This window comes from Saimiri boliviensis, chromosome 10 (assembly GCF_048565385.1).
Source record: "Saimiri boliviensis isolate mSaiBol1 chromosome 10, mSaiBol1.pri, whole genome shotgun sequence".
In the NCBI taxonomy this organism is placed as follows: Eukaryota; Metazoa; Chordata; class Mammalia; order Primates; family Cebidae; genus Saimiri; species Saimiri boliviensis.
In genome coordinates this window covers 97,092,059-97,114,090 of record NC_133458.1, presented here as the reverse complement: position 1 = coordinate 97,114,090, position 22,032 = coordinate 97,092,059, and the positions used below count along the sequence as shown (strand labels likewise).

The window sequence follows — 22,032 nt, the reverse complement described above, 5'->3', positions numbered from 1 at the left end:
TTTGAATGTCTGATCGAAAATAAGCAAGTTTGGTTTGCCGTACCATTTTATGTCCCTTTGTAGGATACATGTGTGTGTGTGTATGTATGTAAAAAGGAATTGGACTTTATTTCAATAGACAGTCAAAGATACCAAGGGGAATGATGTTCATAGGAAAACTCCATAGGGAGAATGGCCCACACAGCTTTTCTCTGGGAGCCTGTGCAGCATTTCCTACTGACCACAAGATACATTCTCGAAGTGCCCTAACAACAGAAACTCAGAACCCTTCCTGGTTTCAGTTTCAATAAAAGACCCCCTCTCTCTTCTACCCTTCTATCAGAGCCTCAGGCTGAAACGTCCACCCTCTCCCACTCACCATGCCAGTCCAGCCTCCAGAATGTCTCATATCCTGCCCCCCTGCTGCCTCTCTCTCTCTACTGTTACAGGAATATGTCCTTATCTTTCTATTTGCTAAGCAAGCGCATTCTTGAGCACCCATGATGTACTCAAGATGATGTGGGACAGAGGTCAGAGATGACTAAGGCCCCACCCCTTCATTCAAGCAGCTCCCTGCCTAGAGGGAGAGACAGAGCCGCCTGCCCTCACTGCAGCCTAACCCAGTAAGTGCTGAAACAGGGATGAGTGCAGGGGTTTTCAGAGCAGAGGGGGAGGCAATTAATTCTGCCATAAATGGTCAAGGAAACTTTCCAGAAGACGTGATATTCGGGCAGATCCTGAAATACCCATTGAATTTCCCAGGTAACATGGGTCTCATTACCTCTTCTCTGGACTACGCCAAGAGCTCCTCACCAGTCTCCTAACATCTAAGCTTGCATCCCTGAAGTCCAGATACAGCCCCCAAATGTGCAGCACTAGATATCTCACCACCACAGAATCTCTGCCCAATGACTTGCTGTTCAGCTGTTTAGCAGAGAACTCAAAATCATCTTGCCTGGCCCAGTCTTCACTTCGGCATCATCACACTGACCCCCATGTCCTCCACCGCAGGCCTGTTACCTCCAGCCAATCTTCCTCACACATACACCAGGCTTTTGCCCATGCGATTCCTTCCACATCTCTGTTTGGCAAGACCGTGCCCATCCTTCAGAGTCCAGCCTAAATACCTACACAATATAGAAACTTCTGGAACTGATATGGTTTGGCTATGTCCCCACCCAAATCTCATCTAATTGTAGTTCCCATCATTCCCATGTGTTGTGGGAGGGACCTGATGGGAGGTAACTGAATCATGGGGTGGTTACCCTCATGTTATTCTATTAGCAATGAGTTCTCACAAGACCTGATGGTTTTATAAGGGACTTTTCCCACTTTTGCTGGGCACTTCTCCTTCCTGCTGCCATGTGAAGATAGACATGTTTGCTTCCCCTTCTGCCATGACTGTAAGTTTCCTGAGGCCTCTCCAGCCATGCTGAACTGTGAGTCAATTAAACCTCTTTCCTTTATAAATGACTCAGTCTCTGGTATGTCTTTACTAGCAGTGTGAGAACGGACTACTACAGGAACTCATCACAGAACTTGGCTTATTAAAGCAGTTAAGCACTGCTGGGCATCTGCTTCATGTGTTGCTACAGGAAAATACCTCTCTTCCTTTGTCCTACCCACCCCACCCTCTGAAAAGGCAAAGCCACCTTTTATTCACCTTGGTCTACCTTCTACAGAGCCTTGCATATGCCCTGGCAGGTAATTGCTGACAAGAGCTTACTGAATCAAACCAAAGTAAAACGAACTGGGGAGGAGAAGGAGCACTATTCCTCTAACCAAGTTTGATTTTTGTTTCTGCACCGCTCACCCCCCAAACCCCGGCTCCCACAAGACTTCTCTTTCCTTTTCTCTCATTCATGAACTCTGTCCGTGACTGGGTTCCATGGTCTCCCATCCCTCACCTCTCCTTTCCTAAATCATTAGCTGAGCTATTAGCAAAAAGGGGTCAGCCTCCTCCAGAAAGGATGGACACACACACTTCAAACAGCTGCTTCTGAGAATTGCTAATAGCCTTCCTTCCAGTAGAAGCTCTCTGGGTTCTGAAGGCCAGGAACTGCTTTGCTTGTGTCCAAACACAAGCAGCTTTCACTGCAAAAATGTTAAAGTGTAGAAGTACACAAAAAGGGTATGGATGTCAGCACTTCCTGCCTCCATGCTGTACTCTGCACAGCCTTGCACAGAAATCTGCCCACTCTGGGGAGCTCCGAGGATCTGCTACCTCTGGGATGAATCATGCAGAGTAAACAAATCCCCATCTCCACCACCATTGCTCAGAGGCCTGCCCCTTTCTTTCAACTTCATCAAAGCAAACTGTCAGACTACGTGTCTCACACAAGGGACTTCTAAATAGAGGCACTGCTTTGTTCCTTCAGTTTAAAAGGGAGGGCTCAAAAGGGAGAAGAAAAGCATGTGAGCAGTTCTTGTCTGCCCAAATGGTGCAACAGGTAAACTGTTGGCTCCAGAAGAGGAGCAAATGTTGGCAGCACTCAAGCCTCATCCTCTCACGGCCAGAGCTTGGTCTCAACATCCTCAATCTCTAGCTGCTTCTGCAAACCCCTGCAAACACATCCATCTTTGGAGAGCAGGGAATTACAGAAAGAGAGAGAGAAAAAAAGCTTACTTCAAAACTAAACAGTGAAAGGAAATGTGCTCTGTCTTGATCTCAGAGAGCAGCTACACAGATGTACATGGAAGTGAAGATGCAGACCACAGCACTTAAGGCTGTACACTTAATGCCTTCACTGTTTGTGTCTTATGCCTCCATAATACGTTGATAAACTTTTAAAAAGTATGGGCCTTCCCAGACAGAGCTATACCGATATTTTGAATGAGAACCATGTTCTGGAGACCTTAGTAAGTTCTGAATCCCTCTCCTCGCCAAAAAAAAAAAAAAAAAGCCAAATGCAGAAAGACCTTCTCTGGCCCCACAGTGTGGATCCAAAAATAACTGGTCTTACAGGGATTTCTCCAGGAAAGAAGGGCAAGCAGTAGAAGACATCAATCAGTGAGACAGTAGTGAGACTAGTCTGCTCTATTCATTGGACCGGCCCTACTTGCTGAGTTCAGGTGGGAGGAAAGGGGCCCCCCACCATCCATCTCCCAGACAGAGCCAACAAGGACCCCTTGGGCTCTGATGGGCACAGCACAGAGGCACCCACTGCACCTACCGAGTTGCAGGGCACCCAGCTCATCATCCACCTCGTCAGACGTCAGCAACTGATTTTTCCTGGAAAAAAGAAAATACCAATGTAGCAGAGGAGACTGACAGAGAAATGCAAACAGCAGAGAAGACTGCTAAGAGCAATAGACAGGCATTCAGGAGAAAGGTCTCTCTATTCTTGACCTTGCCTCTGTGTGCCTTGAATACGTCCCCTCTCTCAGCCACAGGTTCCACATGGGATGGGACAAAATGGCCCTCCTGATGCTGTCGATTCTGTGTTCTCATGAAGAGACTCCTATTACACCAACCAACACATGGATGGTCAACTCTGAAGGTTGGCACTTGCCAAGCACTGCACGTAGGCTGTCTCACCAATTTCACTGCAATACTCCTGGGAAACACACACACAAACAAATTGAATTCTTGTCATCATTGCCCAGAATTTGTTCATCACATCTCCATGTTTTTTGTTTGTTTCCTCTCTCCTAGCTTTCTGGTAAAGCCATCAGCAGCCATTTATAACAAACCTCTGAAATGCACCAAGGTGTTTAAAGGAAGCCTCCTCTATCTTCCTGTTACTGAAGGCATTGCCCTGCGATTCTGATTTGTAAATTCAGGTATGTGCACACAGACCTTTCTTAAAAGGGTCCACCTTTTACAGGTGGATACTTCAGGGAACATTTTCTAAAGCTCCCATTAGATTTTTCTGTTCTCCAGTATGCATCGATCTCAACTAAAGTGAAATCATTTCCAAACAGAATGTATTAAAAATAACAATATTACATCACTCTCTGAAAACCCATTTACTATATTAAAGAATGACAGCTCTTTTGAGCATGGCATTGAAATATATTTTCCTCCAACATCCTTGCAGGGTAAGATATGATTGAAGTAACAATCGTAATCTTGCCCTCGTGCACTCTATTGAATTGGTTTCCTCTTGACGACGTATGAAGGGGCGTGAATGGAAGACCTCAGAGGACGCACAGTACCAACTCCCTGAGCAGACACTTCTTCGGACTCCAGGCTTCTTTCACTGGCGCTAGAACACAGAGCTCCCTCTCGCTCCCTCACAGGCAGTCCTCATCCTCCACATGCCCTCCTCGACTCAGTCAGGTCATTTGCCTTAATTCAAAAACCACAAAATCCCTCTGCCCAACACTACCAGGATTCTACAGGCATTCTTGTGGGGACTGGTGAAAGAATGAGCTGGAAAGAGGAGTTAAGGCACAGAGGGGTGATTAGAGGGATGTGGAAGGGGCACTTGACACTGAGGTTGTATTAGCACCCCTCCACCCATGAAAAAGCCTCACTTCTGATGCTGATGCACTTTCATCAGAAGCCTCTTCCAGCCGTACTTCTCCCACCTCCGCCTGCTCTGCAACAAAGGGCTAAGGACCCGAGTTCTACCCTGCCTATCCCGTATGTCACTGTTTCATCTGGAGGCAAAGGCAAGGCATTCTCCCCTTGCTGTGCCTCAGTGTCCCTTTCTGAAAATCAAGGACCACGGCATTGGTACTAAGCCTCTAAAATCCCCCTTGAACCATTTCAAGGCCACAGAGACATCTCTCCAACATCTAGCATCCAATCACATCTCTCTTGAACCTCCACCTCTGCTCTCTGCCTCTTCATCTCTCACCTAGTTTACAGGCAGTGCTCGACTTACGACCACGGTCAGGACCGCGGAATGGTTGTAACACAATTTGGTCGTAAGTTGAGTAGGCTCTATGTACAGTTGAAATGGTGCATGCGGAGATGGTAGTGCTGCCGGAAGCTGGTCCGCACTGTCGTATGCTCAGCTGGGCAACGTTGGCGCTGCCAGATGCGGAGCAGTCGTGGCTAGTGATTGTGGTCATAAAGTCGAATGGTCGTAAGTTGCATAGGTCATAAGTCGATCAATACCTGTATTTTAATAGGCTCCTAACTGGTTTTCTGACCCTTAGTGTCACCCACCCTCGGCCCCCACCATCTTCACATGGCTGTCAAAGTTATCTTCCTAGAAAGCAAATCTGACCATGGCACTGAAGCCTGGCTGAAATTCTTCAGAGTCCCCATCATCACCATCAATAATAACAATAATCACATTTATTAAAATAACAGCAGGAATGCCAATACATTCCTAAAGGCTCCTTTGACTGTTGCACACACTGTGCTAAGTGTTTTACAATCCTCAAAAGTCTTCTGCTTCTCAAAAAAGCTTTATGAAGCACTATTTCACTGAGTCTCAAAGAGGTTGAGTAATTTTCCTAGGGTTACACAGCAAGTAAGTCACAGCACAGGAGTTTAAACCCAGGCAGTAACTTCAAATACAATGGCAATAACTACATTTACTGCTTCCTTACAAAACCAAAATTCAGCCTATTAGGGTATCCTGCAAGGCTCTCCATGACCTACTGCCCAGCCTCACCTCACTCTGGGCCATCAAACTCCACCTGCATTTCCTCCATGCTGAACATCTCAGCTCATGCCTCTTTTCATAAGCTGCTCATTCCATCCAGAATACTCTAGCAAACTCATACTAATCCTTTAAAGCCCAAGTGGAATATCAGCTTCTTCTCAACTCCATAGAATACATTCACTCATTTATTCACTCACTCACCCAGCACACATGCGGAGCTATCTGGCAGGCCTATCTCACTATCCAGAGGAAACACATTATATAGATATGTAAAATGAACAGACATTAAATGTCATGCAATGTCACATGGTGTAGTAAGCTGAATAAAGACCTTAAATTACATCCACATCCTAAACCCTGGAACATTCTTGTGAATGTTACATTACATGGCAAAAGGGATTCTGCAAATGAGATTAAGTGAAGGATCTTTAGATGAGGAAATTATCTCAAATAGGACAAATGTAATTATAGGGATCCCTACAATAAAGAGATAAATGGGACAAATTACTCAATGGGACAAATGTAATTATGAGGATCCTTATAATAAAGAGAGAAAAGGAGATCTGACACAGAAGAAGAGAAGGCAATAAGAAAATGGAAGCAGAAATTGGAGTGATGTGCTTTGCAGTCAGGAAGGAGCTACAAGCCAAGGAATCTAGGTGGGCACTAGAACGTGAAAAGGGCAAGGAAACAAATTCTCCCCGGGATCCTCAAGAAACAACCGGCCCTGCCAACACCTTGACTTTAGTCCAGTGGACTTTAGCCCTCCAGAACTATGAGATAATAAATCCACATTGTTTTAAGGTACTTAGTTTGTGGTCATTTGTTATGGCAGCAATGGCAAACTAATACACACGGTAAGAGTTATAAGCAAGGAAGAAGAAAGGACTGCAGGATTCTCTTGGTCTCCTCTGGATCCCAGGTGTCCAGCATGTACCCAGTGCTCCATAAGTGGGTGCTCAATGCCATATGATTTTCACAGAAACTAGGTGGCTTACATAAGGTCACACGACTTAGAAGTGCCAGAGTCAGAATTCGAACCCAGGTCACTGACTTCAAATGCTCTACTTTGCTCTTGCCTCTATTTTCCACATCCTTCCCCTGCTCAGAAACTTCCATGGCTTCCTGTAGACCAAAGGACAAGGTCCAAATCTCCCAAGTTGTTCCCTTGGCTCCTGAGGGTAGGCGAGTGGCCATGAGCCTGCTGAGATGGTGGGAATAATGTTCTCACTGAGTAGGGTACAGCTTGGCCTCTCTCTCCGGTCATGAGACTTCCACCCAGAGGGCCATCCATCAGCTACAAGAGCCCAGCTCAGATGCTTTGTGCCGAGTTCCCATAGATCTCATCACCAGAGGAGACTTCAATTATGCTTCCACGTAGAGAATGTGCTTATTGTTCCTTTCATGTGTCTCTTTGTGGCATAAGCCTTACAAAGTTTAAAAGGTCAGTTTAAAAGCATGTTCTTGCCTTTGAGCGAAAACTATTCTGAAAAACAATGACAAAAAGATAAATCAAGGGATTCAAAACACTTTTTCAAAGTGTGATTGTGCAGATAACCCAGAGACATGTGTCAAAGCATGCAACTAATAAATCCATGGGGGCCAGGTGGTGGAACTCCAATCACCCTTCTGCTGAGGCCTCCACCTCCTACCATAGCTCCTCTCATGCACCCCCTAGGGAGAGGCATGAGCCAGGTCACTGCCAGTGTTCTGGGGTCCATGGGACCAGGACTCAATCTCTGAATAACTGGATCCTTGGCTTGGTGGAAAGAGCTGTTCTCACATAAAAACAAAGAAGCCAGGTGTGGTGGCTCACACCTATAATCCCAGCATTCTGGGAGGCAGAGGTAGGAGGATCACTTGAGGCCAGCCTGGACAACATATCAAGAACCTCTCTCTACAAAAAACAGAAAAATTAGCTGACTGTGGAGTCATGCACCTGTAGTCCCAGCTACTCAGGAGGCTAAGGTGGGAGGATCACTGGAGCCCAAGAGTTTAAGGCTACAGTATCATGTAAGCTGCTACCTCTAAAAAATAAACAAATAACAAAAATTAAAATAAAAACTGAGGAGATGTTCATTCCTCTGTGTTTGTTACTAGATTCTTGGCTAAATTAGGGTTATGGGTTCTAAAAGAAAGGCATCTCGTGAAAATAAAGATATTGATCACTTCTATGGTTTGAATATCTGACCCCTCTAAAACGCATGTTGAAATTTAGTCCCCAGTGTGGCAGTATTGAGAGGCGGGTCATTCAAGAGATGACTGGGTCCTAAGTGCTTTGCCCTCATGAATAGATTAATGGGTTAATTACTGAGTTGTTATGGATGTGGGATCGGTGGCTTTGTACGAAGAGGAGGACAGAACTGAATTAGCACGATCAGCCTCCCCATCATTGATGCCTTGAGTTACCTCAACACTCTGCAGAGAGCCCCACCAGGAAGAAAGCCCCCACCAGACGTGACCTCCCAATCTCAGACTTTCTAACCTCCAGAACTTTAGGACATAAATTTTGTTTCCTTATAAACTACCCAATTTCAGGTATTCTGTTATATGCTATAGAAAACAGACTAAGACATTTGCTATAGATTTGATGAAATATCAGAACCCAGGGTCAATAGAGTTCAAATTGATCCCATCCTTATGGCACAAGAATCTAGAATATAAGAAATTAACATAAATTTTCCCCAAGTCAGCGATACCCCAGAACACCTAACCAAAGTAACGTAAAATTACGTGGCACAGCACTTCCACAAACCAGTTCACACAAGAATCGCTGGAAGAAAGAGGGGTTTTCGGTTTTTTATTTGTTTTTTAAGTCCTATCAAAATATGCTCAATATAAAAAACTCTTTAATACGTGAGAAACGATGTACCATGAGTAAAAGCCAACAGGCACACCAAACAGGACTCCCAAAACTCAAGATAGAGCAAAAAATTTGAGAAAGATTAGAGAAACTTTTTAAAAACAGGAATGGAAATCATAAGAAAAGAGCTAGACATGATGAAGAAAGAATGGGCAGTTTTGAAGAGTAAATGTAGTCACTGAAATAATGGGCAAAGGACTTCTGCCAAGACAGCTGAATAGGAACAACTCCAGAGAGCAGTTCCCAGGGAGGGAGAACCAGAAGGTGAGCTATCTACACATTCCCAAACGAGGTACCAGGTTCATTTCATGGGTCTGGCTGGACAGTGGGAATAGCCCAAAGAGGGCAAACCAAAGCAGGGCGGGGCACTGCCCCACCCAGGAAGTGCAACTGGCCCGGAGGATCCGGGGCCTTACCCTCTCAGCACTCTGGTCCAGATACTGCGCTTCTCCCACAGCCTCTGCAACCCACAGTACAGGAGAATACCGCTGGGCTGAAAAGTGCAAGCTGTCAACACAAATCCGAGCAACAGCTCCAGCCCGCTCAGTGCCACCAGTTGTCAGCACAGACGTGGGCGTAAGTTTTGACTAACGCCGAGAACACTTCTGGGATGGAACTACCCAACCCCCAGAAAAGAGGGAGAGTTGAAAGCAGGCAAACAGGTGATATGGCTTGGCAGATCCCACCCCCACAAAGTCCAGCAAACTGACACCCTCTCTCTAGAGTTTTGCAGCTAGCACATCAGTTTGACCTCGACCCAGGATGATCAAGCTCGGTAGGAGGAAAGATGCCCGCCACTGGGTAGGCGGGTCTAACCTCACCTGTGTAAACAAAACCGAGAGGAACATTACACAGCATCCGGGCTGCAGGCAGACAAGCGACAGACTGCCTCATCAAGCAGCTTCCAGACAACGGCATAACCAAAAAAATGCCTGATACAGGAGAAATAGCTTTGACATAAAAAGAAAGGACATCCTCTCAGAGATCCCATCCAAAATCACCAACTGCAAAGACCAAAGGTAGATAAATTCACAAAGATGGGAAGAACCAGCACCAAAAGGATGACATTATCAAAGAATAGAATGCCTCTCCACCAAGGGACCACAGCTCCTCACCAGCAAGGGAGCATAACAGGATGGAAAACCAGTTTGATGAAATGACAGAAGCAGGCTTCAACAGGTGGGTAGCAACAACCTTCTCTGAGCTAAAACAACATGTTTTAACCCAATGCAAAGAAACCAAGAACGCTGAAAAAAGGTTAGACGAAATGCTAACTAGAATAACCAGCTTAAAGAAGAACATAAATGACTTGATTAAGCTGAAAAACACAGCACAAGAACTTCACGTGGCATACACAAGTTTTAATAGCCGAATTGATCAAGCAGAAGAAAGGATATCAGAGACTGAAGACCAACTCAATGAAACAAAATGAGAAGGCAAGATTAGAGGAAAAAAAGAGTGAAAAGAAATAAGCAAAGCCTCCAAGAAATATGGGATTATGTGAAAAGACCTATCTATGCTTCATCGGTGTACCTGAATGTGACGGGGAGAATGAATTAAAACTGGAAAACACTCTTCAGGATATTATACAGGAGAACTTCCCCAACCTAGCAAGGCAGACCAATGTCCAGATCCAGGAAATATAGAGAATACCACAAAGATACTCCTCAAGAAGAGCAACCCCAAGGTATATAATCATCAGATTCACCAGGGTTGAAATGAAGAAAAAAATGCTAAGAGCAGCCAGAGAGAAAGGTTGGGTTACCCACAAAGGGAAGCCCATCAGACTCACAGTGGACCTCTCAGCAGAAACCCTGCAAGCCAGAAGAGAGTGGGGGCCAATATTCAACATCTTTAAAGAAAAGAACTTTCAACCCAGAATTTCATATCCAGCCAAACTAAGCTTCATAAGCAAAGGAGAAATAAAATCTTTTATGGACAAGCAATTGATGAGTGATTTTGTCACCACAAGACCTGCCTTAGAAGAGCTCCTGAAGGAAGCACTAAACATGGAAAGGAACAACCGGTACTGGCCACTGCAAAAATGTACCAAATGGTAAAGACCAACGATGCAATGAAGAAACTGCATCAACTAATGGGCAAAACAACCAACCAGTAACAAAATGGCAGGATCAAATTCAAACATAACAATATTAAGGTTAAATGTAAATCGCTTAAATGTCCCAATCAAAAGACACAGACTGGCAAACTGGCTAAAAAGTCAAGACCCATCAGTGTGCTGTATTCAGAAGACCCATCACAGGTGCAAAGACACACACAGACTCAAAATAAAGGGATGGAAGAAGATCTACCAAGCAAACAAAAAGCAAGAGTAGCAATCCTAGTCTCTGATAAAATGGACTTTAAACCAACAAAGATCCAAAGAGACAAAGAAGGGCATTACGTAATGGTAAAGGGATCAATGCAGCAGGATGAGCTAACGATCCTAAATTATACACACCCAATACAAGAGCACCCAGATACATAAAGCAAGTTCTTAATGACCTACAAAGAGACTTAGACTCCTGCACAATAATAGTGGAGGACTAGGAGACTTTAACACTCCACTGTCAGTATTAGATAGATCAACGAGACAGAAAATCAACAAGGATATCCAGGACTTGAACACAGATCTGGACCAAGTGGACCTAATAGACATCTATAGAACTTTCCACCCCACATCCTCAGAATATGCATTCTTCTCAGCACCACATCGCACTTACTCTAAAATTGACACATAATTGGAAGTAAATCACTCCTCAGCAAATGCAAAAGAATGGAAATCATAACAAACAGTCTCTCAGACCACAGCACAATCAAGTTAGAACTCAGGATTAAGAAACTCACTCAAAACCACACAACTACATGGAAAGTGAACAACTTGCTCCTGAACGACAAACTGATAAACAATGAAGTGAAAGGAGCAATAAAAAATGTTCTTTGAAACCAATGAAAATGAAGACACAACATACCAGAATCTCTGGGACACATTTAAAGCAGTGTCTAGAGAAAAAATTGTAGCAATAAATGCTCCTGTAAGTGAGGAAAGATCTAAAATCAACACCCTATCATCAAAATTGAAAGAGCTAGAGGAGCAAGATCAAAAAAAAACTCAAAAGAGAGCAGAAGACAAGAAATAACTAAATTTAGAGCAGAACAGAAGGAGACAGGCACACAAAAAATAATTCAAAAAAATCAATAAATCCAGGAGCTGGTTTTTTGAAAAGATCAGCAAAATAGAGTGCTAGCTAGACTAATAAAAAAGAAAAGAGGGAAGAATCAAATAGATACAATAAAAAAAGATAAAGGGGAGATCACCACCGATTCCACAGAAATACAAGCTACCATCAGAGAATACTACCAACAGCTATGCACATAAAGCAGTAAATTTGGAAGAAATGGATAAACTCCTACACACTTGCACGCTCCCAAGACTAAAACAGGAAAAAGTTGAAACCCTGAATAGACCAATAATAACAAGGTCTGAAGTTCAGGCAGCAATTAATAGCCTACCAACCAAAAAAAGTCAAGGCCCAGACAGGTTCACAGCTGAATTCTATAAGACGTACAAAGAGGAGCTGGTACCATTCCTTTCGAAATGTATTGTTTGCAAACAATACAAAAAGAGGGAATCCTCCCCTCACTCATTTTATAAGACCAACATCATCCTGATGCTAAAACCTGGCAGAGACCCAACTAAAAAAGAAAACATCAGGCCAATATCCATGATGAACATTGAGCAAAAATCTTCAATAAAATACTGGCAAACTGAATGCAACAGCACATCAAAAAGTTTATCCATCACAGTCAAATAGGCTTCATCCCAAGCATGCAAGGTCGGTTCAACATATGCAAATCTATAAACATAATCCATCACATAAACAGAACCAAAGACAAAAACCACATGATTATCTCAACAGATGCAGAGAAGGCCTTTGACAAAATTTGACAGTCCTTTATGCCAAAACCCTCAATAAACTAGGTATCAATGGAACGTATCTCAATATAATAAAAGCTACTTATGACAAACCCATAGCCAATATCATATTGAACAGGCAAAAACTGGAAGCATTCCTGTAGGGAGCCAGAGTAGCACACCCCCTTTAGGGGGATCAGCAGCAAGATTGCTGTGAACTTTGGTTGAACTTCAGGGAAATGAAACCATAATAGGAGGATGTGCATGTCTTGGAGAACAGACAGGCCTAGAGAGATAACAAGCTTTCCCTGACCTTGCTGCAAGATACTTTTTGGCTGAAGTATATTAACTGAAGTATGAGAATAATAACCACAGGCTGTTCTGAGTAATTGCACCCTCCCTCTGCTATGTGCTTTGTCAACAAACAGAATAAAGTACACTGAGACAGGTCAGGGCCGGAGAGATTGACAACCTCACCTCCCAGACCGCCTGCCCCAGCTTTCTCTATGTCTGTGTTTGTGTTTTTATCCCCCACCTTTCCCTCTTAGGTCCTTGAACCCTTGTGCAGCACGGGGCACACCACATGCCAGACATCCCCTTTGAAAACTGGCACTACACAACGATGCCCTCTCTCACCACTCCTATTCAATACAGTATTGGAATTTCTAGCCAGAGCAATTAGGCAAGAAAAAGAAATAAAGGGTATTCAATTAGGAAAAGAGAAAATCAAATTGTCTCTAATTTGCAGATGACATGATCGTATATTTAGAAGACCCCATCATCTCAGCTCAAAACCTCCTTAAGCTGATAAGCAACTTCAGCAGTCTCAGGATACAAAAATCAATGTACAGAAATCACAAGCATTACTATACACCAATAATAGACAAACAGAGAGCCAAATCAAACTGTCATTCAAAATTGCTACAAAGAGAATAAAATACCTAGGAATACCACTAACAAAGGATGTAAGAGACCTCTTCAAGGAGAACTACAAACCACTGCTCAAGGGAGTAAGAGAGGATCTAAACAGATGGAAAAATATCCCATGCTCATGGTTAGGAAGAATCAATATCGTGGGGGAATGCTGGGAAGATGGCCGCCTAAGAACAGCTCAGGACTTCAGCTCCCAGTGAAAGTGCAGAGGGTGAGTGGACGCCGCATTTCCAGACGAATTTTTATTGCCCACAGACCAGGAGATACCCAGGCAGAGGGGTCGCCAGCACCACAGTCCCGACCGGTGCGGCTGTTTTGACCCCGCGGGGCTGATTTGGCCCGCGCGGCTGCTTTGACCACGCCCTGTTGCGGCGGTTCTCTGTACAAAAGCCACTGGTCTGGGAGCCCTCTTAGCTGGCGATCGGAGCCCTGAGATGGCAGAGTTGCCCATTCATCTGAAATAGCGAGCCAGGCCAGGAGATTCCTAGGCAAAAAATCCGCCAGGAGCCGGCGCCGCTGTTTGAGCCGACTCAGTGAGTCGCAGCACTGGAGATCCCGGTGCCTTTTCAACAAGCGAATGGAACATGGGGTTGTTCAACTTAAAAAATAAAAGACAAGACTCTGAGTTAGGGAGCCAGGTGATCAGGCTCGGTTGGTTCCACCCCACCCCCCACCCCCAACAACAAGGAAAACAAAAACAGTAATTGAAAACCCTCTGGGTTGAGCCCTTCACACCAAGCACAGCTGAACCCAGGACGGTCCCACTCGGTGGGGGAGGGGCGTCCGCCATTACTGAGACTTTCCACCGCTACGGAGGCAGGCCGCCGTCGCCGAGGCAACCTGCCACAACAGAGAGAGTCCGCTGTAACAGAAGCGGGGCCACTTTTGCCGAGACAGTTCTAACTACGCCCATATAAACAGGACTGCAGGGAAGAGAGCAGGGCAGCTGCGCTCAGCAGCCTCTGCGGGCAGGCAGTGGCTAGGCATGCTGCTAGCTGGGCGGGGCAGACCTGAAAGAAAAATCAAAAAAGGCAGTAGCGCAACAGAAACTCATAAAGCCCCAACTCCCCAGGACAGAGCACCTGGGAACAAAAAGTGCTTTATGAGTTCAGCTGCAGACCTAAACGTACCTGCCCAGCAGCTCTGAACGAACAACAGAGCTCACAGCTCAGGACTTAAGCCCCAATAAAAGATAGACTGTCTCCTCAAGTAGCTCCCTGACCTCCATAGATCCAAAGACTCACCTCATAAAGGAGAGAACGGACTGACAGTTAGCGAGCATCCTTCTGGGACAAAGATAGCGGAAGAGGAAACTGGTAGCAACCCTTACTGTTCTGCAGCTGCTGCAGGTGATCCCCAGGCAAGCAGGGCCCAGAGAGGACCTCAGCAGTCCTACAGCAGAGGGGCCAGACTGTTAGAAGGAAAGCTTAAAAAAAAAAAAAAAGTAACTTCAGCATCCACGAACTAGAAGTTCACTCAGAGACCCAATCTGAAAGACAGTAACTACAAAGACAACAGGTGGATAAACCCAAAAAAATGGGAAGAAACCAGCACAAAAAGGATGAAAACTCCCGAAACCAGAACACCTCTCCTCCTAAAAGGGATCACAACTCCTCACCAGCAAGGGAACCAGACCAGATGCAGAAGGAGGGTGATGAAATGACGGAATCAGACTTCAGAAGGTGGGCACTAAGAAACTACAGTGAGCTAAAAGAACATGTTCTAACTCAACGCAAAGAAACAAGGAACCTTGAAAAAAGATTAGACGAAATGCTAACAAGAATGGACAGCATAGAGAGGAATATAAGTGAATTGATGGAGCTGAAAAACGCAACATGAGAACTTCGTGAAGCATGCACAAGCTTCAACAGCCGAATTGACCAAGCAGAAGAAAGGATACCAGAGGTCGAAGATCAACTCAATGAAATAAAAAGAGAAGGCAAGAACAGATAAAAAAGCGCACAAAGGAATGAACAAAATCTTCAAGAAATGTGGGACTATGTGAAAAGACCTAATCTATGTTTGGTAGGTGTACCTGAATGTGATGAAGAGAATGAATCCAAGCTGGAAAATACTCTTCAGGATATTGTCCAGGAAAACTTCCCCAACCTAGCAAGGCAGGCCAATATTCAAATACAGGAAATACAGAGAACACCACAAAGATATTCCTCAAGAAGAGCAACCCCAAGGCACATAACTGTCAGATTCACCAGGGTTGAAATGAAAGAGAAAATGCTAAGGGCAGCCCGAGAGAAAGGTCAGGTTACCCACAAAGGGAAGCCCGTTAGACTCACAGCAGATCTCTCAGCAGAAACCCTACAAGCCAGAAGAGATTGGGGGCCAATATTCAACATCCTTAAAGAAAAGAACTTTCAACCCAGAATCTATCCAGCCAAACTAAGCTTCATAAGTGAAGGAAAAATAAAATCCTTTGCGAACAAGCAAGTACTCAGAGATTTCATCACCACCAAACCTGCTCTACAAGAACTCCTGAAAGAGGCTCTACACATATAAAGGAACAACCAGTACCAGCCACTCCAAAAACACACCAAATGGTAAAAGAGCATCAACACAATCAAGAATCTGCATCAACTAACCACAAAACAGTCAGGTAGCATCAAAATGACAGTATCAAATTCACACATAACAATACTATCCCTAAATGTCAATGGACTAAATGCCCCAATCAAAAGACACAGACTGGCAAATTGGATAAAAAGCCAAAACCCATCAGTGTGCTGTATCCAGGAAACCCATCTTACATGCAAGGATACACAAAGGCTCAAAATAAAGGGATGGAGGAAGATCTACCAAGCAAATGGAGAGCAGAAAAAGCAGGAGTTGCAATTCTCATCTCTGATAAGACAGACTTTAAAGCAACAAAGATCAAAAGAGACAAAGAAGGACATTACATAATGGTAAAAGGATCACTGCAACAAGAAGAGCTAACGATCCTAAATATATACGCACCCAATACAGGAGCACCCAGATATATAAGGCAAGTTCTTAATGACTTACGAAGAGACTTAGACTCCCACACAATAATAGTGGAAGACTTTAACACCCCATTGTCAATATTAGACAGAACAACCAGAGAGAAAATCAACAAGGATATCCAGGACCTGAACTCAGACCTGGAACAAGCAAACCTAATAGACATTTACAGAACTCTCCACCCCAAATCCACAGAATATACATTCTTCTCAGCACCACATCACACCTACTCTAAAATTGACCACATAATTGGCAATAAATAGTGATTTATTTGCAGCAAATGCAAAAGAACGGAAATCATAACAAACAGTCTCTCAGACCACAGTGCGATCAAGTTAGAACTCAGAATGCAGAAACTAACTCAGAACCGCACAGCTTCATGGAAACTGAACAACTTGCTCTTGAATGTTGACTGGACAAACAATGAAATGAAGGCAGAAATAAAGATGTTCTTCGAAACCAATGAGAACGAAGACACAACATACCAGAATCTCCGGGACACATTTAAAGCAGTCTCTAGAGGAAAATATATAGCAATGAGTGCCCACATGAGAAGAAAGGAGAGATCTAAAATTGACACCCTATCATCAAAATTGGAAGACCTAGAGGAGCAAGATCAAAAAAACTCAAAACCTAGCAGAAGACAGGAAATAACTAAGATCAGAGCAGAACTGAAGGAAATAGAGACACAAAAAACTCTTCAAAAAATTAATAAATCCAGGAGCTGGTTTTTCGAAAAGATCAACGAAATAGACCACTAGCCAGATTAATAAAAAAGAAAGGAGAGAATAACCAAATTGATGCAATAAAAAACGATAAAGGGGATATCACCACAGATTCCACAGAAATCCAAACCATCATCAGAGACTTTTACAAACAACTCTATGCACATAAACTAGTAAACCTGGAAGAAATGGATAAATTCCTGGACACCTGCATCCTCCCAAACCTAAACCTGGAAGAAGCCAAAACCCTGAATAGACCAATAAGAAGGTCTGAAGTCGAGGCAGCAATAGCAATAAAGAGCCTACCACCCAAAAAAAGCCCAGGTCCAGATGGGTTCACAGCCGAATTCTACCAGACATACAAAGAGGAGCTGATACCATTCCTTCTGAAACTATTCCCGACAATCCAAAAAGAGGGAATCCTTCCCAAATCATTTTATGAGACAAACATCATCCTGATACCAAAACCCGGCAGAGACTCAACAAGAAAAGAAAATTTCAAGCCAATATCCATGATGAACATAGACACAAAAATCTTCAATCAAATACTGGCAAACCGATTGCAACAGCATATCAAAAAGCTCATCCACCATGATCAAGTAGTATTCATCCCAGGAATGCAAGGCTGGTTCAACATACGCAAGTCCATAAACGTAATTTCACCACATAAAGAGAACCAAAGACAAAAACCACATGATTATCTCAAATGATGCAGAGAAGGCCTTTGACAAAATTCAACAGCCCTTTATGCTAAAAACCCTCAATAAACTAGGTATTGACGGAACGTATCTCAAAACAATAAAAGCTATTTACGACAAACCAACAGCCAATATCATACTGAATGGGCAAAAACTGGAAGCATTCCCTTTGAAATCTGGCACTAGATAAGGATGCCCTCTCTCACCACTCCTATTCAATATAGTACTGGAAGTTCTAGCCAGAGCAATCAGGCAAGAAAAAGAAATAAAGGGTATTCAAATTGGGAAGGAGGAAATCAAATTGTCTCTATTTGCAGATGACATGATTGTATATCTGGAAGACCCCATCATCTCAGCCCAAAATCTCCTGAAACTGATAAACAACTTCAGCAAAGTCTCAGGATACAAAATCAACGTGCAAAAATCACAAACATTCCTATACACCAGTAACAGACTTAAAGACAGCCAAATCAAGAACGAACTGCCATTCACAATTACTACAAAGAGAATAAAATACCTAAGAATACAACTAACAAGGAACGTAAAGGACCTCTTCAAGGAGAACTACAAGCCACTGCTCAACGAAATAAGAGAGGACACAAACAGATGGAGAAACATTCCATGTTCATGGTTAGGAAAAATCAACATAGTGAAAATGGCCATACTGCCCAAAGTAATTTACAAATTCAACGCTATTCCCATCAAGCTACCAATGACCTTCTTCACAGAACTGGAAAAAAAACACCTTAAACTTCATATGGAACCAAAAGAGAGCCCGCATAGCCAAGTCAATTCTAAGCAAAAAGAACAAAGGAGGAGGCATCACACTACCGGACTTCAAACTATACTACAAGGCTACAGTAATCAAAACAGCATGGTACTGGTACCAAAACAGAGATATAGACCAATGGAACAGAACAGAGGCCTCACAGGAACTACAACATACCCACAACCATCTGATCTTCGACAAACCTGACAAAAACAAGCAATGGGGAAAGGACTCCCTGTTTAATAAATGGTGTTGGGAAAACTGGTTAGCCATGTGCAGAAAGCAGAAACAGGACCCCTTCCTGACACCTTACACCAAAATTAACTCCAGATGGATTAAAGACTTAAACATCAGACCTAACACCATAAAAACCCTAGAAGAAAATCTAGGCAAAACCATTCAGGACATAGGTGTAGGCAAGGACTTCATGACCAAAACGCCAAAAGCAAGGGCAACAAAAGCCAAAATAGACAAATGGGACCTAATCAAACTCCACAGCTTCTGCACGGCAAAAGAAACAGTCAGTAGAGTGAATCGGCAACCAACAGAATGGGAAAAAATTTTTGCAGTCTACCCATCTGACAAGGGGCTGATACCCAGAATTTACAAAGAACTAAAACAGATCTACAAGAAAAAAACAAAAAAGCCCATTCAAAAATGGGCGAAGGATATGAACAGATACTTTACAAAAGAAGACATACAGGAGGCCAACAAACATATGAAAAAATGCTCATTATCATTGGTCATTAGAGAAATGCAAATCAAAACCACATTGAGTTACCATCTCACACCAGTTAGAATGGCGATCATTAAAAAATCTGGAAACAACAGATGCTGGAGAGGATGTGGAGAAATAGGAACACTTTTACCCTGTTGGTGGGAATGTAAATTAATTCAACCATTGTGGAAGATAGTGTGGCGATTCCTCAATGACCTAAAAATAGAAATCCCATTTGACCCAGCAATCCCATTACTGGGTATATATCCAAAGGATTACAAATCATTCTACTATAAGGACACATGCACACGAATGTTCATTGCAGCACTGTTCACAATAGCAAAGACCTGGAACCAACCCAAATGCCCAATGATGATAGACTGGATAGGGAAAATGTGGTACCTATACACCATGGAATATTACGCAGCCATCAAAAACGATGAGTTCACGTCCTTTGTAGGGACATCGATGAACCTGGAAACCATCATTCTCAGCAAACTGACACAAGAGCAGAAAATCAAACACCACATGTTCTCACTCATAGCCGGGTGTTGATCAATAAGAACACATGGACACAGGGAGGGGAGCACTACACACTGGGGTCCATTGGGGGGAAATGGGGGAGGGACGGGGGTGGGGAGGTGGGAAGAGATAGCATGGGGAGAAATGACAGATACAGGCGAGGGGACGGAAGGCAGAAAACCACACTGCCACGTGTGTACCTATGCAAGAATCTTGCATGTTCTTCACATGTACCCCAAAACCTAAAATGCAATAAAAAATAAAATAAATAAATAAATAAATAGAATCAGTATCGTGAAAATGGCCATACCATACTCCCCAAAGTAATTTACAGATTCAGTCCTATCCCCATCAAGCTACCATCAACCTTCTTCACAGAACTGGATAAAACCACCTTAAACAGAGACAGGATCCAAGATGGCCAAGTTGGAACAGCTCTAGATCATAGTTCCCAGCGAAAACACAGAGGGTGAGTGATAACCGCATTTCCAAATGAATTTTTACTGCCAAAAGACCAGGAGATGCCTGGGCAGAAAAGCACCACAAACCCCCAGCGCAGCCTTTTCAGCCAGCACAGCAGGTCTCTGCACAAAAACACACAAATCCGGGTGCCTTTTCAACAGGCAACTGGAACACCTGGGAGATAGAGTCACCCATTCAACTGAAAAAAAGAGGACTGAAACAGGGAGCCAGGCCAGGAGATTCCCAGGTGAAAAAGCGCCACGAGCCCCCAGCAGGGCTGTGTCAGCTGGCACAGCAGGTCTCCGCACAAAAACTCATACGAATTGGGGCACCTTTGCAACTGGCGACTGGAACACCTGAGAGAAAGAGTCACCTGTGCAACTGGGAAAAAAAAAGAGGGGTGGGACTGAAATAAGGAGCCAGGTGATCTGGCTTGGCCAGTCCACCCCGCCACAAAGACCAGCAATCTGAAACAATCTGGATTGAGAGTTTCACAGCAAGCACAGCTCAACCCAGGATGGTCCACCTCTGAGGGAAGGGCATCCACCATTACTAATGCAGTCCACCACTACCGAGGCAGCCCGCCACTACCGAGGCATTCCGCCATTACAGAGGCCATTACCGGGGCAGTTCTAACTATACTCCTATAAACAGAACTGCAAGGAGGTTCACAGAGCAGCTGGGCAGAGCCCACTGCAGTTCGGTAACACCTCTGCTGGCAGACTGTGACTAGGCTACCTCCTCACTGGGCAGGACATCTCTGAAAAAAGGCAGCAACATGACAGAAACTTATAAAGTTCTACCTTCCTGGGACAGAGCACCTGGGAAAAAATGGTGGTTATGAGTTCTGTTGCAGCAAACTTAAACGTACCTGCCCAGCAGCTCTGAACGGAACAACGGGGCTCAGAGCTCAGCACTTGAGCTCCTATAAAGGACAGATTGTCTCCTCAAGCAGCTCCCCAACCCCCGTATATTGAGAGTCACCTCATAAAGGAGAGCTCAGGCTGATAGCTGGTGAGTATCCTTCTGAGACAAAGATAGCAGAAGAAAAAACTGCCAGCAACCCTTACTGTTCTGCAGCCACTGCAGGTAATCCCCAGGCAAGCTGGGTCTGGAGTGGGCCTCTAGCAGTTCTACAGCAGAGGGACCTGACTGTTAAAAGGAAAACTAAGAAACAGAAAGAAATAACTTCATCATCAACAAACAGGACATCCACTCAGAGACTCGATCTGAAAGTCACCAACTACAAAGACCACAGGGAGATAAATCCACAAAGATGGGAAGAAACCAGCATAAAAAGGATGAAAACACCCAAAACCAGAATGCCTCTCCTCTTCCAAGGGATCACAACACCTCACCAGCAAGGGAACAAGACTAGATGGAGAATGGGTCTGATGAATTCACAGAAACAGGCTTCAGAAAGTGGGTAATAACAAACTTCTCTGAGCTAAAAGAACATGTTCTAACCCAATGCAAAGAAACTAAGAACCTTGAATAAAAGGTTTGACAAATGCTAACAATAATAAACAGCTTAGAAAAGAAGATAAATGAATTGATGAAGCTGAAAAACACAACACGAGAACTTCACGAAACATACACAAGTTTCAATAGCCAAATCCACCAAGCAGAAGAAAGGATATCAGAGATTGAAGATAAACTCAATGAAATAAAACGAGAAGGCAAAATTAGAGAAAAAAGAGTGAAAAGAAATGAACAAAGCCTCCAAGAAACATGGGATTATGTGAAAAGACCTAATCTACGTTTGATAGGTGTACCTGAATGTGACGCAGAGAATGAATCCAAGCTGGAAAACACTCTTCAGGATATTATCCAGGAAAACTTCCCCAACCTAGCAAGGCAGGCCAATATTCAAGTCCAGGAGATACAGA

At 43.8% G+C, this 22,032-nt stretch overlaps 1 protein-coding gene across 2 annotated transcripts in view; it reads right to left on the bottom strand.

Annotated features, from left to right (window-relative positions):
• The window catches only part of MINDY4 (MINDY lysine 48 deubiquitinase 4), a 131,929-nt gene that overhangs the window by 59,546 nt on the left and 50,351 nt on the right, over window positions 1-22,032 (bottom strand). For both annotated transcript variants that reach the window (XM_010345719.3, XM_039473088.2), the window contains one exon: window positions 3,153-3,211. In XM_010345719.3, the coding sequence (XP_010344021.1) occupies window positions 3,153-3,211 (59 nt within the window). The remainder of the gene's footprint in view (window positions 1-3,152; window positions 3,212-22,032) is intronic.